This window comes from Vulpes lagopus, chromosome 1 (genome assembly GCF_018345385.1).
Source record: "Vulpes lagopus strain Blue_001 chromosome 1, ASM1834538v1, whole genome shotgun sequence".
Taxonomy (NCBI): Eukaryota; Metazoa; Chordata; class Mammalia; order Carnivora; family Canidae; genus Vulpes; species Vulpes lagopus.
In genome coordinates, this window is record NC_054824.1 from 80,604,770 (window position 1) to 80,621,759 (window position 16,990).

Here is a 16,990-nt window from a genome sequence, read left to right on the forward strand (position 1 = left end):
CCCACAGTTCCTGAGAAAATACTAGGGGATGCATCCTGGGTGGGCCTTACCTCTAAACATCCCACAGTTTTGTAACTGGGCTTGTGGCTGAACCACATTCTCATAATTTCTGGGCTGGTTATATTGTGCCTAAAATACAGTCATTTCGGCTGATGCCTTGGGAGAGTCTAACCTTTCCCTGGGTTTCGTGACCACAGAATCCCTGAGCCACTGTTTTTGGTTCAGTTGTTAAGGAATGTGTAAGAATGTATACCTGGAAACCTCTACTCTTCAGGGGGAGATTTATTAGGTCTCTCTGCTGTGGAATGATCCCACTCTATTGACCACATTATTGCCATAAATCCAGAGAGAATCATCCTTCTTTGGCAACAATGTGTGAAATGAATGTTTCTCTCTTTAGAGAAGCAGTTGGACCAAGATCTTGAAAGAAAGTGGTCCTGTCTGTCCAGGTTCCCCAGCTTTGCAACAGCAGGATCCCATGGATATCCTCATGTGGCAGTTGAATCAAGGGAGAGTAAGGCTCCAAGAGGCAGTTAGTTCATGCCCTGAGTAGTACTTTCTTTGAGTTTCTCATCTTTCCTAGTTTATGCTCTAGGAAAATTCAGCCCCAAAATCCATAGCTGGGTTTCTGGGGGCTCAAAGTCATCAAGTTAAAATTTCCACTTTGTAAAATAAACTAATAATTTTTCTTTAGGTAGCCTGTTCATTCAGGTGACCAGATGTCACAATCTGTGCCTGTTGTCCAAGTATATCCTTTTACTTTCAAAATGTTCTAGTGTGGCTGATAGAATGTATGGTTGCTTACTAAGAGAAGACATTCCCCTGTTCAAGCTCACATACCCCTACTTGTCCTGAGTACTCGGCCAGCATCCACCTCATAGAGGAGCTGAGTTCCGTAGTGACAGGCAAATTAAGCTGTTGCTTCCCCCAGTGATCCAGACTCAGATCTAGAAAGCCCCTGGGACCAGAGACTGCCCACAGAACGCTATCACCTGCATAAACTCTCCCAAGATCCAACTTCTCTTTAATTTCATTCCCTCCCTTGGATGCCATCTGAAGGGAGTGCTTCATCTGCATTTGGAGTTGGAGTTGCTCTGGGTGCGTATCTGGGGCATAGAAAGTGGGGATGAGGAGGAATTGGAGGGGGTGACCGGGCAAGGGGGAGGAACAAGCCCTGCCCGTGGAGCCCGGGATGATGAACACCACCTGTCTCTGGAATTTCCTTGGAAGACTGTATTCCTCGGACTCCAGGTTCTCCTGGCCGACAGTTGCCATGGCAACACAGTGTCTTAAGAACTTCTAATTACATCTGTCTGCTTTTCCTAGAACCATACCGAGCCACACATATGGTGACTGCATTTAGCGTGGAGTTTCTTGCTGCGTTTTAACCCCTTATGCATTCCACAGGCTGGAGAATAATTACCAGGATGCTAGAAACTTGACAGCTGCTTTGCAGCCGCACTGCGCCTAGAATCCCAGGGCTTTGTCTATGTTTTTAAAGCAGAGACTTACACCGTTATGCTCTGCGGGGTTTCTGGTCTCCCTGCTCTGTTTTGTTCCAGTAAACCCTCAACTCTCTTTCCCCCGGCCCCCCTCCATCAGTCCCTGGCCTCAGCTTTTGGTTGGACATCACAGTTCCTTTCAAGATGCCCAGCACCCTGGACACAAAACACCTGGGCACAGCAATGGCCTGGCCCTTCCCTGGCCACTCACATCTGAGTGTATTCCAGCCCGCAGTAAGGTCAGCCTAGCAGACGAGCCAGAAAGGAGTGCTTGGAGACCCCCAGAATGTTCTGCACATGGGGGACGGGTAGGATCAGGCAATGGCAATGCATTCTTTCTCACGTTTAGGGAGACTGACCATCTTGCCTCCCTTCTACCTCAGGACAATGTAGGAATAGGATTCCTGAGAAGAGTTAACATAAAACAGCTGCCTTGGGTAATAGCCCATTTTCACCATTTCTCTTGGCCCCTCTTGCTTATCTTTGTGTCTGCTTCTCCCTTGTGTGGGTCACCAAGGTGTCAGGCTGCTCTTCGGTGACCTCTACCCTACACTCTGAAGTCCCACTCAATTTTGTCTTCCTGTGAGGTCCCCCCACATTCCCACACTGCTACCTTTTCCATCCTTTTCCCTTTTCCCCTTCCCTGAGCATGTCTGCAGGATTATATATTAATTGTGGACAAAGGAAATTCCTGAAAGCCATTTCAGTCCTTCTTACTCTGCTCTCCACCCCTCCCCCCCCTGCCCACCCCGACACATACCCCAATGTCTTTCTGTGGGCCGAAGACTGTCTCTCACTAGGGAAATTTCAGGCTAAAAATTTAATTTGCCTGGTGGAAAAGGGTGAGGTCTTTAGGCTGTTTCCCCCTAAAGTATTGATCCTGAAAGGGGGCAGCCCCAGGAGAGGAATTGGCCCGGGGGCTGTCTTTCTGCCCCTGCTCTAGGTCCTTAGGGCAATGTGGCTCAGTCACCTTTGGATACTTGCAGCAAAGTTGATTGCATGGCACAGAGCACTATGCCCAGCCCTATAAAAGACTTTCTTTTATTTTTTTTTAAAGATTTTTTTTTTTATTTTTTATTCATGAGGGACACACAGAGAGGCTGAGGGAGAAGCAGACTCCCAGCGGGGAGCCTGATGTGGGACTCAATCCCAGGACCTGAGCTGAAGGCAGATGCTCAACTACTGATCCACCCAAGTGCCCCCTACAAAAGACTGTAGAACTCTAGAAACTTAGGTTCAGCTGGGAAGACAAAGCCTGCATAATCAGTTATATTTTTTTAAAAGTGATCAAAATAATAAGTTCATGCAGAGAAGAATGAACGTGTAGGGATGGAAGGAGGAGCTCATACCACTCAGAAGGTAAAGGTCACCGAGGATGGAGTTGTGTAATGTGAGCTGAGCCTTGAAGGACAGGAATAATCTGTTTAATCCAGACAATAAATCAGACTTCCCAGATGGTGACATTATTTTTTTAGGTTGGTCTTGTGGGACATGCTCTGCCCATTTGAAGGTTAGAGAGGCATCTAACAATACCTCATGGTGCTGACATTTTCAAAGGGTAATGAGTTTTCATTTCAAAATGTAGGACCTCAGGAAGCCTGTACCCTTTCTTTTAGTCTGCTGCAGCTACCTGCTCTCTTCTCCGAAATCTCCTGAAGCTCCCTGTAGCCAGGGGACCTCAGAAGCGAGGTCCTGGAGGTGCGGAGGTCAAGGATCTTGAGGCCACATCAACAACGAAATCACTCAGGAGACAGGAAGAAGACTGGGTCACTGCCAAAGACCTTGTTAAGGATGGCCAAGTAGATGTCAGTAGATGACGGTATCAGGATCAGTGTGAACCACCTTGGAGAACAGTGGGTTCACTTTCAGTTTTAGGGGGAGCCACATGCAGATTGGGGTGGAGCTGCAGAGGTGGGGACTGCTCTCCAGCTTGGGGAAGGTACCCAGGTTCTCTGCACACTGGCTGTCTTCCTTAGTATGTGATATTGGGAACTACCCAGAGTCTACCTAAATTCAGTAGAGCCTAGGACAAAAGGTGGGGGGGAGAGAATTTGTAGCTTTTAGCCTAGATCCATCACTTCTGTCCTCCACCAAAGCAGGAATAAATCCTACATTCCACTCAGAAGTTCAAAGAATGTGAATCCCGTTTGGTTCAGTGCTTGGGGTCGCTTGGGGGAGGTGGAGGGTTGGCTTGGGATGGAGTGCTGGGAATGTGCGGGGATGTGCAGTGATGTTGATCCAGATGTGGCTGGCACTGAAGGGGACACTTCCAAAATGTTCTCTCAGAGCTCTCCTGTAGCTGCCCCTGGAGCTCTCTCTCCCCCTTCAGTGGAGGGTACTGGGATTTAGGTGTGTGGGTATTGGAGCTTTTTTTTTTTTTTTTTTTTTTTTTACTTTTAATCAACCATTTGCCTTGAACTACATGTGGAAATAATTAGAGCATGGATGCTGAGTAAATGTGAGCCCTGGCAGTCCCAGACATACTTTAGTGACAGGTTCTTGGCAGGAATGAAGAATTGTGAATCTCATGTGAATTTCCTTTAGCCATTCTCTCCCCTTTTCTTCTTGCAAGGCAAACACAAATAGAATAAAAATGTCATTAATGGCATTCAAAGGGAGTAGTGGGTTCCAACCAGTCAACCAAGAGTGAAATCAGGCCATGCAATTGGGGTCCCATTACTACTCCTCTGATTTCCTCTGTCATGACCCAAGAGGGAATGAAAAGGCATTGCTTATGAAAATTCTTTGACTGCAAAAGCCAACTTTAATTCCACCACCAAAACCCAGCAAACACCCTGAAACACTCGCAGGAGGCTCTATACATAACTAGCCTCTAGTTTGGGCAAGTTTAGGTTAACTTCCTTGGGAGATTAAACCTTGATACTCAAGAACATCTGAAATGGCAAATTCCTGTGCTTTCCAGTTAAAAGAATCTTAACAGTTTAAGGGACTTTGGCATCATCTACAATTCTTTCCTTTTATGGATCAGGAAACCAAGGCCCTTGCCCTAAGTCACACAGTGTGGGAGGCCGAGAGGGCTATGTCCAGGGCCTCTCTCCAAATTCCTGGATCAGTTCTGACATAGGACCTCCCCGCCTTCGTCTGGTCTGGCTGCTGGTTCAGGTTTCAGCAGAGGTTTCAAAGACTTTTTTGGATTTTTTTTTTTTGTTTTTTTTTGTTTTTTGCTGTTTCATCCCAACATTTGCCAAATCATTTCTCTCATACAATGGCATTCATCATCCATTTCTTGGAGCTCTCTAAACATCCCAGTCTTGCTCCCAGTTTTCTCAACGTGCCTGCTCTGCTTCCTTGGCTGCTTTGCCCTCAGAGCCCTCATTACAGTCGTGCAGGCTGCTCACTGCAGGAGGACGTGCGGTGCGGGGCTCTGTAACCTGCTCCGGGGTCGCATGCACCCCAGAAAGCTCCCATGGGGGTGCGGGCAGCCTGTACTTCCTGCTCCCTGGCCACCCTCAGCCCTCCATTCCCACCCTCTCCTTGAGCTCATCTGTTCCCTTGGCCTTGTTTCCCCTCCTACATGGATCAGGCCCAGATGTGTTCTCTGGTCCTTCGCTTTCAGCCGTCCATCGGGAGGACGTCTTAGTGTCTCCTTAGACCTGAGTCCGTAACCAACTCCTCGCCAGTGACCCCTCCCGCCTCTGCCGTCTCTGACCCTGGCAGGTACACCGGCTCTCAAAGCCAAGAGTCTTGGCAGTTCCCTGGATCCTCACCTTCCTCTCTTCTATCTTGTTTGTCTTGCCAGATCTCATTATTTTTTAGAATTTTCTCCTGAGTCCCTCCTTCCTCTGCTTCCATGACACCAGCATACATGAGACCTTTCACCACCTTCTACCCGGTTGCCTCGTGCCCACAGTTCTGCCTCACCCACTTCCTCCCACATGGTCCTAAGGCCCTCCTGCTCCAAACCTACAGTTTTTCCATCCAGATCCTATCAGCTCAAGGCTTTGTGAGGGCTCAGCTCCAATCCCATCTCATTCATGAGGTCCGCACACACCCCCCCCCCCCCCCCCCCCCCCGCCCACCACACTCAGGACTCCACTGATCTGCCTTTGTGAGGATCTGCCTTTGTGAGTCTCGTCGCCCCAACGAGGTTAGAAACTGCTGTGCGGGTAGAGGCCACGATGCCGCCCTCCTTTGGGGTTTATTACATGGACCTTGCATCATGCTGGTCACAGGCTGTTATCATTCGTGTTTGTTTCTGCCCACATTTATCAACTATGCTTTCTAATGGATTTTACTCACTTGCCCTGGCCTTCAGTGAAGAAGACACCGTCAGACTATCCATGCCCCCTACATTGTCCTTTAAAGTGGACAAGTCTTAGGCAGACAGTTGGAGGATGGAAAGTGAATACCATAATCAAACCCAACAGACTAATTCTGGGCAAAAAGTGGTTTAGCTTAAAAGGTTCCACCAAGGAATTCTAAAGAAACAAGGGTACAATTATACAACTAGGGGGATTACGAAAAGCACTTCTTAGGAAGACCAACAGGATATCTTGGGAACTCCCAGAGATCACTCTGAGAACTGTAGGCAGATACTGGGGAGCCTGGTAGGGCCCGTCAGTCACAGTGGAGACACTGGATGTGCCTGAGTTGGGGAGGCAGTGTGACAGTGTCGCCCGCAGTGCATCACCGTGGCCCGTGTTCTGAAGGCGTGAGAGCCCCCTGGGGTGCTCGAGTCAGAGCTTCTCACGGCCAACGGAGGTGAATCCTCAGACTTCACAGACCGTGGGAGATTTTTCTCAGTCCTGGGAGAGAGGGCCTAACATATTTCTAACTCTGTGTTTACTAAGTGCTGCTGTACTTCTACAATGACTAGACCAGGCCATTACAGAAACCTCAACTTACCATTCTGTAGAAACCAAGTATCTAGTTTGCCGTGCTCGGGCTGGGCCACCTCAAGGCCTCAGGATACGGGGTGGAGGCGTTCCAGAGATGGTGACTGTGCAGCTGGAAAAGGGAGGGGGCCTCCCTCTGAAGGTGGCAGCTTAGATCCTTCAGTCTGAAGAGGCACACACTTAGAGAATGTGGTGAAATCCGCGAGACAATAAGACAATGGGTGAGGTAAACAGCCTCGTCCCATTTGAATTTTGAAAGTAGTAATTTTTAGACACGCAACACGGTATCACGCAATGAGAAGAAAATGTCAGGAACGTGATATTCCATAAGCTGTGATAGAAGCTAAACATAGAAATTAATACAAAGGAGAGTTAGGTAGTTCTTCAATGACGGGTCCATATCGATTCTTTTACCTTAAAGCTCATCCTCTTGGGGTGATAAGACCCTTATTTTGATGTCCCGAAGGCCGGCCACATCTTCCCCCAGACATCCTGAGTAGTGCTGCTACTGGCCACTGGCATTGACACTCACTCAAACACCCCTCCTTCCCAGTGAAATTCAATGTAAAAAACATTTTATTGCAGCTTTTCTCAGGCAGGGCACTGCGGTGGTGTGTCAGGATCCAAAATGTGCAGGCACTTGGAGTTCACTTGAGATAGGCTACCCGTGTATAAAATATTGAAGAGGACTTTAATATGCTAAAGGCCCCAACGCCTTCTTGCTTATGAAAAACATAATACGGTAGGTGGAGAGTCGGATTTATTGTGAGCTAATTAAGCTTTAGTTTTCGACCTTACGCACAAGGCCCCTTCCCGAGGCCTGGTGCCCAGTTTTGCAGTCCTAGTCGTGTATTCTTTTTCTCATGGAGGGCCCCTCAAACTGCTAAAACTTCAGGATCCAGGGACCCCAGATCTTGCCTTGGTGCATTCCGCTTGAGGTGAGGGACTAGTTGTGAGCACATGTGCGAGACGCACACTGTCCCTGCAGATGCACAGGCTATGGCCACGCGCGAACAGCTGCTAGAAGTCGCCTTCCACCTCTTTCCTTCACATGTGTGGGATGCAGCAGTGTATTCCTTTGCAGACAAAACGAATTGGAGGGACTTAGAACAGGGTCACATGGTGCTTCAGCTACATTTCAGGATCCTGAAGGGGTTTGGCCTTCTCAAGCTTGTGCTGCTGGGTTCCATTCCAGAATGGGTCCCACCCTGCGCCCCACCCAGGCCTCCTGCCCTCCTCAGTTCTGTGAATGCCTTTGTCCCAAGCTTCGTGGTGCTCAGCATATCTGAGGGGCCCTGGTGTTCCTGTGAAGTTTCCATGACTAATTCTGGCAAAGCAAGGAGAGCCTTTCTCACGTCAACAAAGCCGCTCTGTCACAAAATAGTGGCCAGGGGAGCCAGAATTCCACCTTGGCATAAGTAGGACTGTTTTTTTTTTTTCTTTTCAAAAAGAAAATTGGGAAGGAAGAAAAGAATGGGGGGTACAGAGCCGACCCAGTTCACTTTAGTGAAATGATGATATATTAAGCTGACGGTTTTATGGTTTTGCTTACAAGCTTCCTCCCCTGCCAAAGCACACTGTTCTTCCAGAAATTGTTTTACTTCAGAAGACTTTCTTTTTTTAAACATTCAAAGCGTAGTTTATATTCAGACTTAATGCTGGCTGGCCCAGAGACCCCGACGCACCATCACCTCTTCTGGTAGCTTTGCAGATAACTTGCTTTGTACTTTGCTTGCAAAGGATCTCTTTTAACAGCAAAACTAATTTATTCTTTTAGACTTTGGATCCACAGCAACACCTTTTCTAGCTTTGATTTGTAATGAGGCAAAGTGGTTTGTGGCAAGAGGGCTGGAATTAAAGTCTGGAGACCTTAGGCCAGGACCCAGCTCTGCAACTATGAGGTCTGAAGAGACCAGTCACACGCAGCCGTGAGCCTCAGTCTCTTCTCCATCATTGGATGTTAAGTCTGGAAGTGCCTTAAAGGTAACCCCTGCCTGCCTATCCTAAAGGATTTGGAGAATTAAAAATGAGAGTAAAAAATTAAGACTAATTGAAATTGCTCTACAGGTATAAAGTGTTATTATCATGCAATGGCTAACGGTTGCCCAGGGAGAAAGCTGTTCCCCTAGTAACATTTGACAATGTTCCCCGTCAGCCCTGTACCTGGGGGAGTTTGATTTGTGAAGTTTAACAACCACGAGACCAAAGCCCCAGAACATGGTTTACAACACGTAACGAAAACAACATAGAAGCAGGTCAGGGAGATGATGAGAAAGTCAAAGCCAGAAACCCGATGCTTCTCCATTGGAAGCAAGTATTTTGTTGACTTTTATCAACATAATCAGTGTCCACACTTTCAAAACACACCCCTCCCAACCCCACTCAGTGAATCACATTTTCACAGGTATACCCCGACTTAGAGGTTTGCACATCTGTGACCTCACACTCGTAGATCAATTCATATGCCAGTGTGGTTGTCTATTTAGATGAAATTCTCATATAGCCTTGGGGCCTAATTCCAAAAAAAACTGCATGGTGCTCTGTGGCCTCTCCCTGTGCCAGCCCTTATAGCTGTCCCCTCTGCCCACAGCTCCCTCCCTTGACTGTTCCCTCCCTGTAAGGGAATATTGAGGCTCCAGGGCCAGGCTGACCTGTCTTTCAGTCCTCACTTGGCTGTTGCTCATCATGTGGCCTCTGTATGTCACGGAGCTTTTCTGAATCTTAAATCCCTCCCCATCTGTGAGATGGGACTAAAAACAGATGCTGTAAGGACAGAGGTATCTGTGAAGGGCCTCACTCAGTTTAGGTGCTATAATGCATATTAGCATTGGACCCTAGGCCCTTGTCACCCTCCACTAGTGCCTCCAGCCTCTCTCCAGCCAGGCTGCCCTCCACTTTGAGTCTGAATTTCTGAGGTGGAAGGGACCAGACACCTTAATATTCCAAAGCACCACATTCACCTGCTGCCCTGCTTCTTTTCTGCCTTACTCACCACACCCCTCCCCACCAGGCAGACTTGTTCCATGAGCTTGTTTATGCCAGATGCATCATCTCCACTCAGCAGAGGCGTAAGACCACCTACCATGCCAAGGAACTTTCTAGGAGCTTCAGGGGTGCTCATGACATCCCATTCCCCGAGAAGATACGATTTGGAGAAGAGCTTTCAAATGGTACAAAGAGGCCACCTCTAGGAAGAAAATTTTCATTGTTTTCTGCACTAAAGCACGCCTGTGAGTGGGAACAACTGGGGAAGATTGACGGCTTCAGGTGGGACATTCTTTCCCAAGCCGGCAAAAATCCTGTTATTTGTATCCGCTGCCTGTGGCTGTGGGGTGCTCTCCCAACCCCGCCCTCCCGCCTCCCACCCCACATCTCGCTGGCTGGGAGGGTGGGGCTGCAGAAACCAAGGCTGCATCTGCATTGCGGCGTTGAGTTCTGCAAGACAAAGAGAGAGATTGCCACCTATTGACAGATGTGCCACCTGCAAAGAGGGATGCCAGTGTGACTGGTGCTGCCCCCTTTTCTCTTTGGTCTTAAACAGGAAGGGACGGGGGTTGTTCACCCTTGTTTTTTTTCCATTCAGCCAGTCCTCCCACTCTCAGTATCCTCATTCCAGGGTGACAGAGGCTGGGTGGGGACATGACCACCAAGGTGGTAACAGCACCCAATGACGCAGTTGTCCAGAGAGTCAGTAGCTACGGCAGCTCTCAGCCAAGTGGCGGGCACTCTGCTGCAGACAGCTCGCCTCCTCTAATGCCCACACACCCCTTGCGGGGATTAATGTTCCCATTTCACACATGAGAAAACCGAGGTCTAAGGAAAGTGCCTTGCCCGTTGCCATGGCAACGTAAGGAGCAGAGGTGGGATGTGGGAATTCAAATGTAGTTCTCTGAGGCACTTGTAAGCACTTTCTCACATTTGCTAATTATGCAAATCACACCCCTGTCATAATCTCCTTCACCTTAAATCTTCTGGATATGAAAGTCAATCAAGGATAAAGGAACTGCTTTCCCTTTCGTTGAGTAGGATCCTAGCTCTGTCGTGTTAGTTACTTAACCTCTAAGGCTCAGTTCCTTCACCTATGAAATGGGGAAAGTTAGGATGTCTGACTCATGGCGTTATCCTAGGGCTTAAGGGAGATAATGTATAATCCAAATCACCTAAGCAGACAGCCAGGTATTTATAAACGGGAACGTACTCGTCTGCTGTCTGAAGATCCAGGTTAGAATCCTAGCTCCTCTCATTTTTAGCTTTGGGATCTTTGGGCAAGTTACTTGACCTTCCTGATCTTCAGTTCCCTCATCTATAAAATGAGGTTAATAATAGGCATGTCCTTGCAGGGTTGTTCCTACAGTAAGATGAAATCGTATGTGTGAAAACGCTTTGTAAATTTTAACTGGACTATTCAAATATTAGGCTTTATTTATTTATTTTAGTTTTTATTTTATATTTTTAAAGATTCTATTTATTTATTTGACAGAGCACAGGCAGGGGGAATGGCAAGCAGAGGGAGAGGGAGAAGCAGGCTCCCTGCTGAGTAGGGAGCTTGATGCAAGGGATGCAGGGCTCAATCCCAGGGATCATGACCTGAGCCAAAGGCAGACGCTCAACCGAATCAGCCACCCAGGTGCCCCAGGCTTTCTATTTTAAATAAAGAGTATCTGTTTCTTCACATGATTTTGGAGGACCATTTCTGAAAAAATGGCTTGGGTTGAATTCAACCTGGAAGTTAAAGCTTTTCTTTTTCATACTTTAAAAACAGCAACAGAAGGTAAAAGAAGCTCTGTACATGCCACAGGCTAGTCTGCAGGAAGTTCTGCTTGCTTTTCAGTTTGTGATGCCCTTCCCAACACTGTTTCATCTGCACAAGTCAGGGCTGGGACTGACCCCCATTTTATAGATGAGGAAACTGAGGTTCAAAGAATTAAAGTCGCTACTTAGAGACACACAGCTAAGTGGTAAAAGGTCGGCCCGTGGAGCTGTGAACTGGTGTCTTTAGAGCATAGGCATATGCCCGGGCATGTCCTTTTGTGGATTTACTTGTCTGTATCTCTTGGCAAGAGTGTTATTTCCTGAAGGAGAGAGAAGATAGTCTTATCTGAGATTTTTTTTTACCCTGGTCAGCAATAGCCTTTCCCCTTCCTTTTTAGAGCTGCTTTTCCCTTCCCAGGCACAGTTAGGAGGGCCCTGCCCCGAGAATATGCTTGATTTATCTCCGCTCCTGGTTTAGGAAACAACAGCTCTCCAGGCTTCCCAGCATTCTGAGAATTACTTCCTCTTTTCTTCCCCGCCTGCCAGCTTTATTGAATTCGCCTTAGCAACATCCAAAAAAGAATGGGTTTAGCAACAGCATCTGAACCAATGAAGTGTGAGTGTGGCAAGAGTTTCTGGACCAATGGGATCCCAGCATGACAGGCAAGATGGCTGGGGAGAGACAATAATAACCTGGAGTTTGCAAAGCAGCCTCCAGGTGGCAGCAGACCAACTATATTGGGCACAGCCCTCAGCTCTCAGTATCTACTTTGTTTTTGTTTTCTTTGACTTCTTAGATAGGAAACGTATACCAACTACAAGAATTTTAGTATTGCAAGCTTTGCGGGTGTGAATTCTCTGCGTGACATGGTAGACATGGCCTGAAGGGAGGCATCTGAGGCTCCCTGTCTGCCTTTACGCCCCCACCACAGCGCCTGCCATCTTTGTTGGTTTTGTCACAGCCAGTGCTACCCCAGTGGGCGGGGGGCCTGGGGGCCTGTGGTGACTGCTGCTCAGCAGTCACACAAGGGCTGGAGGAATCACATTCTCCTTTGTTCAGCCACCACGACTGCTGGCCTGCGTGACGAATGAGGTGGGGCTGCTTTTTAGCCACCAGTCAATGGGAGGGAAGGAATGTGTCATGGACAGAGAAGGGCCTGTAAAGACTCATTTTCAGTGGCAGAGACTGGGACCACTCCTTCCCTGTAGGTTCTGCTGCACACGTCTGAACAGGAATGTCTGACCACACGGGGTTTGAGGATAATTCTACTGTCTGTCGAGTGGTTTGGCCCTCTTGGTCTTGAAGCCAGAGGCAGATGTGGACAGGGGCTGAATTAGACCCTACCAAGTAATACCAATTCCATGTTTTGATGGTTTAGTGATCCTTCTTTTGTCTTTTGAAATGATAGTCCCTTGAACACTACTCAGCGAGATTGTGGTCCTCCAGATAGCCATATTTCTCTCACAGGTCTCTATTTCCATCTGGCTTACTCTTCTCATCCTTTAGGAATTAGTTAAGCATCCTGTCTTTAGAAAGTCTCATTTGATTCTCGCCCTCCTTCCCCCTTTTCCGGATCCTGGTGTCCTGTTGCTGTACTTGCATGTTGATTTCTAAATGTCTCTTTATTTGTGAGCTTCCTCAGAGAGTCCTGGCACTTCTTGGGGACAGAGACGGTGCCTTTATAGCTCTTTACTGTAGTGTTGGCATAGAGGGGGGTATTCAGTAACCGCTTTTAAAAGAAAGGAAGCACATAAGAAAGAGACTCTTGCTCTTTAAGAATCGATCTGAGGGACTCAGAGGTAGCTGGGCCTGGGCTGGAGCAGTACCAGCAAGTCCAGGGCTGGCTGTTGGGGACAGATTCTAGCTGTTTCAGGACCCTTTGGCAACCATGAGCCCAATTCCAGACTAAGACTAGAGCCTGAAGAGTAACTGCCGCCATTGGCTTATGCCATGACAGGCTCATCTCTGTGACCTGGTTCCCTTTATGACTTTGTGTTTTAGGAAGAACTAAGGAGCAAATCCAAGATCTGTGCCAATGTGTTTTGTGGAGCCGGCCGGGAATGTGCAGTCACGGAGAAGGGAGAGCCCACCTGCCTCTGCATTGAGGTAAGTCCTGAGGTCACGAGCTAGAGGACAATAGGCCAGACGGCTACCTTGCTGGAGCGGCTGTCAGCAGAGCAGTGCCAACAATTTCATCATCCTTACAAAAGCATACGTCATCTATTGAAAGACAAGGGATATTCTTTTTTAAAAAAATGTTTAGTTTTATAAGATTTTTGTAGCTTAAAATTTTAATAATGCTTTATTAAGTTAATACATTTGTATAAACATAAAATTAGTAATCTTCCCCATAACCCTCAAATCCAGTTAGTCTGAGATGACCAGTGTTAATGGCTTGGTATATATTATTCCACTTTTTTTTCTATGCTACTATAAGTATATAGGGTTTCCCCTCCTATTTTATACAAAACTGGGATCTTAATAAATATATTGTAATAGCATCATATTTATGCAATAATTTTCCCATAGATGGACATTTAGGTTGTTTACCACTACAGACAGTAAAACCCTTATACAACTATCCTTAATGCTGCTGCTTTATTTCTATAGGATTGACTCCCAGTAGGGCTTGCCACGTCAAAGAATATGCATGTTTTTAGAAAAATACTAGATGAAATGAAGATTTTTTTAGTGGGTCTTGTTTTTAATGAGGCTTAAAATGCAATGTGCGCATTTGAGAAATACTTCTTTTGTAAGTAGGATTCTAACAAGGTCTCACTCTTCAGGCAAACATAAATACCTTCCTTCCCTTTTCTGTCAAACCAACACAAACCTAGAACTATATCTGTCTTTCTGCAAATAAATACACCCAATTTAGTCCATAGGTGAAGGATTCTGAGCATTGTCCTGAAAGGAAGACCCCCCCCCCCCCCCAGCTTAGAAACCTGAAAATAGGACACACTGGGAGCCTTAGGAGGACCTTGCCAGAGGTGTACCTGGCCACTGTGTGGTGGTATGAACCTGAACTTACAGTCAGGAAACCTGGCATCTAGCCTCACCTTGACCACATAAGATCTGTGTGATTTTGAGCAAGTCAGTTGTCACTGGACACTGTGAAAACAAGAGACCATGTTTATCTCGCATGTGGAATATTTAGTAAGAACTCAGTAATTGATATTGGTTAAATGAAGTTTGTCTTCCCAGGCTTTGGTATTTTCATCTAAAATCGGAGAAGCAGGGCTACCTTCCAGCTCCAGTGTTCCATGCTGCTTCTTACCAGATCTGCTCTTTCTTGCTTTGGTACCTTTATCAGGGCTGAGCTGAACGTGGTTCCCCCTTACCAAGCCTTTCAAAAACCACAGAAGCCTAAAGACACCGGGCTTGCCTGTGGCCATGGCCCTTGAAATAGCCAACAGACAACCGACTTGCCAAGTGAACTTTAGTCCATTTCCCTGTCCATAACGATTCTCTGTAGCACTTGACAAAGACCCAGGCGTCTCCAGCCCCACCTCCCAACAGGCCTTGAGAGCAGGAGAAAAACAGAATGGCCCCCAAATACTACACAAAGTAAGAGAGCAAAAATCCTTCTAGTTAAACCCCGAAGGAACTGAAGAATTGGGGGAGGGAGGGAGGGTGTGTGTGGGCACGTGTGCGCATGCGTGCACCTGCCTGTCAGTCTCCACGTTCCCTGCTCTCAATCTGGCTCTTGTGTCATAGAATGTTGGTGTTTTAAAGGATCTGAGTTCATCTAAAGACCTCAAGTGACTTTCTCCAAAGTGACAGAGCATTCACATTCCTGACTTCTAATAAAATGCCCCCGCTGCTAATTTGATAAGGTCAGGGTGGTCTGTTTCTTCACTGAATGGAAGAGATGACCCTGAACCGGGATCAGCCCAGGGGACCAGGCAGGGCTGCAAAATGATGCATACCTCCAACCCCGAGTGGGGTAGAGTCCCCGATGCCAGAGCTGAGGCTCCCTATCAGGGTGCACCCACAGGCTGCACGTGTGTGCTTGTGTGCGTGCGTGTGTGTGTGTGTGTGTGTGTGTGCATGCATGCGTGTGTTGGCACCCTGATTACACGGACATCCTCCTTGGGTTTGTTTCAGCAATGCAAACCTCACAAGAGGCCTGTGTGCGGCAGCAACGGCAAGACCTACCTCAACCACTGTGAGCTGCATCGAGATGCCTGTCTCACTGGATCCAAAATCCAGGTCGATTATGATGGACACTGCAAAGGTAAGGTGTGCTCTTACCACCATCTCCCAGCTCCAGCCAGAGGAGCCAGGGGACACATCAGTGTGACCTGGCTTCCCAGAGCCCTTTCCACTTGACCACAGCACCCAAAGCCACAGAGGCCACCCAGCTCTTGGCGCTCATGAGCCTACTGGCTTCTGCCCAGGGTTTCCTGCATCAGCTTCCCCAGGGGGCTTCCAGGACTGTCTGCAGTGGATAGGGGACCACATCAGTAATCTATAATAATAAAGAAGGGTTTAAATGAATTCTTTACCTTTTTAAAGCAGATAATTTCATTTTTTATTTGTTTTTTTAAAGATTTATTTATTTATTTTAGAGAGTACAGTCGGGAGGGGCAGGGGAAGAGGGGCAATCCCAAGCAGACTACACTGAGCATGGAGCTCGGTGTGTAGCTCCATCTCCCGACCCTGAGATCATGACTTGAGCTGAAACCAAGAGTTGGATGCTTGGCACCAAGCACACTGACTGGCACACTGACTGTGCCACCCAGGCGCCCTGAATTTCACTTTTAAATTTGGGCACGTCTCAACTCTGATTTATATATTTCTTCTATTTTGCACTCAAATCATTGCCATTAGGATAAGAGGGAGGGGCTCCCAAGCTCGTGGCTAATTAGCCTGCCAAGCCACAGCCCCACTCAGCCCCTCTCAGCTTTGACCTGTCCTGGTGAAATAAGAAACTGTTTCCCATGTGTGAGTCTCCACTCTATTTCCCTCTCTAAAATGATTCCAGAAACCTATTCCAGATACCCAAAGTCCCAGCAACCCATTCCCACCCCTCAGCCTCACGGGAGGAGGTATGAGACCTGGAGGGCAACTCGATTCCCAAAAATGTCAAATAAAGCAGCGAAGAAAAAAATCCCCATGCTCAGGCCCTGGAAGAAGGAAAGGAGACAGGGCCCAGGATAAAATGACGAAAAGTGTGTAAGTGGCCCCCTTAACATGGGATGGTTTTAATCCTCGCAATACACAGAAATGTTCTTTTGTCTTCACTTTGTATTATGCGTGTCCTCCTTTTGATTTGCAGAGAAGAAATCCGTGAGTCCATCTGCCAGCCCAGGTGAGTGCCTCTTTTTTCTCCAGGGTGCATTTTAGGAAAGACATTCTTTTTGTGAGGGCATTTTGTGTTTCACGGTCTCTGCTGAAGCTCACAAGATCTGTGAGTCAGAGCTTGTGACCCAGAACTGGTCACTCCTCAACACAGCTCGGGAAAGCTGCAAAACTGCATTTTTTTTTGTGCTTGCCATTTGAAGCAGCTGGTTGGGTCAGAATGTTGGCTGTGTTTTCCATTTTTGCTGAGTAGTGATTGCATTAAAAGGACAGAAAAGCCACCGAATCTTTCCTTCAGTGCTCTGTAATTCATGCTGATGTTACAGGACTAGCGGAGTCAGAAAGCACAACTTCTTTTGACGGGAGATAATTGGAAATGCTAGTAGGACTTTTTCCATGGTATTCTATGGGTAAAAATTAAAATTTCATCATGATAAGTACAGAATCTCATCGTATGCTTTTCCTTAGTTCTTTAAATAATAGGTCATCTTTATTGTAATGACCTCATAGATGAGGAAATTGAGGCTTAGAGAGATTAAGTGAATTTCCCTGAATTACAGAGCTTGGAAGTGGCA

The 16,990-nt window shown here is 47.2% G+C and overlaps 1 protein-coding gene across 1 annotated transcript in view; it reads left to right on the forward strand.

The window, feature by feature from the left end:
• The window catches only part of FSTL1 (follistatin like 1), a 52,681-nt gene that overhangs the window by 20,582 nt on the left and 15,109 nt on the right, over positions 1-16,990 (forward strand). The window contains exons 3-5 of the mRNA XM_041752812.1: positions 13,113-13,217; positions 15,219-15,348; positions 16,393-16,425. Coding sequence (XP_041608746.1) covers positions 13,113-13,217; positions 15,219-15,348; positions 16,393-16,425 — 268 coding nt within the window. The remainder of the gene's footprint in view (positions 1-13,112; positions 13,218-15,218; positions 15,349-16,392; positions 16,426-16,990) is intronic.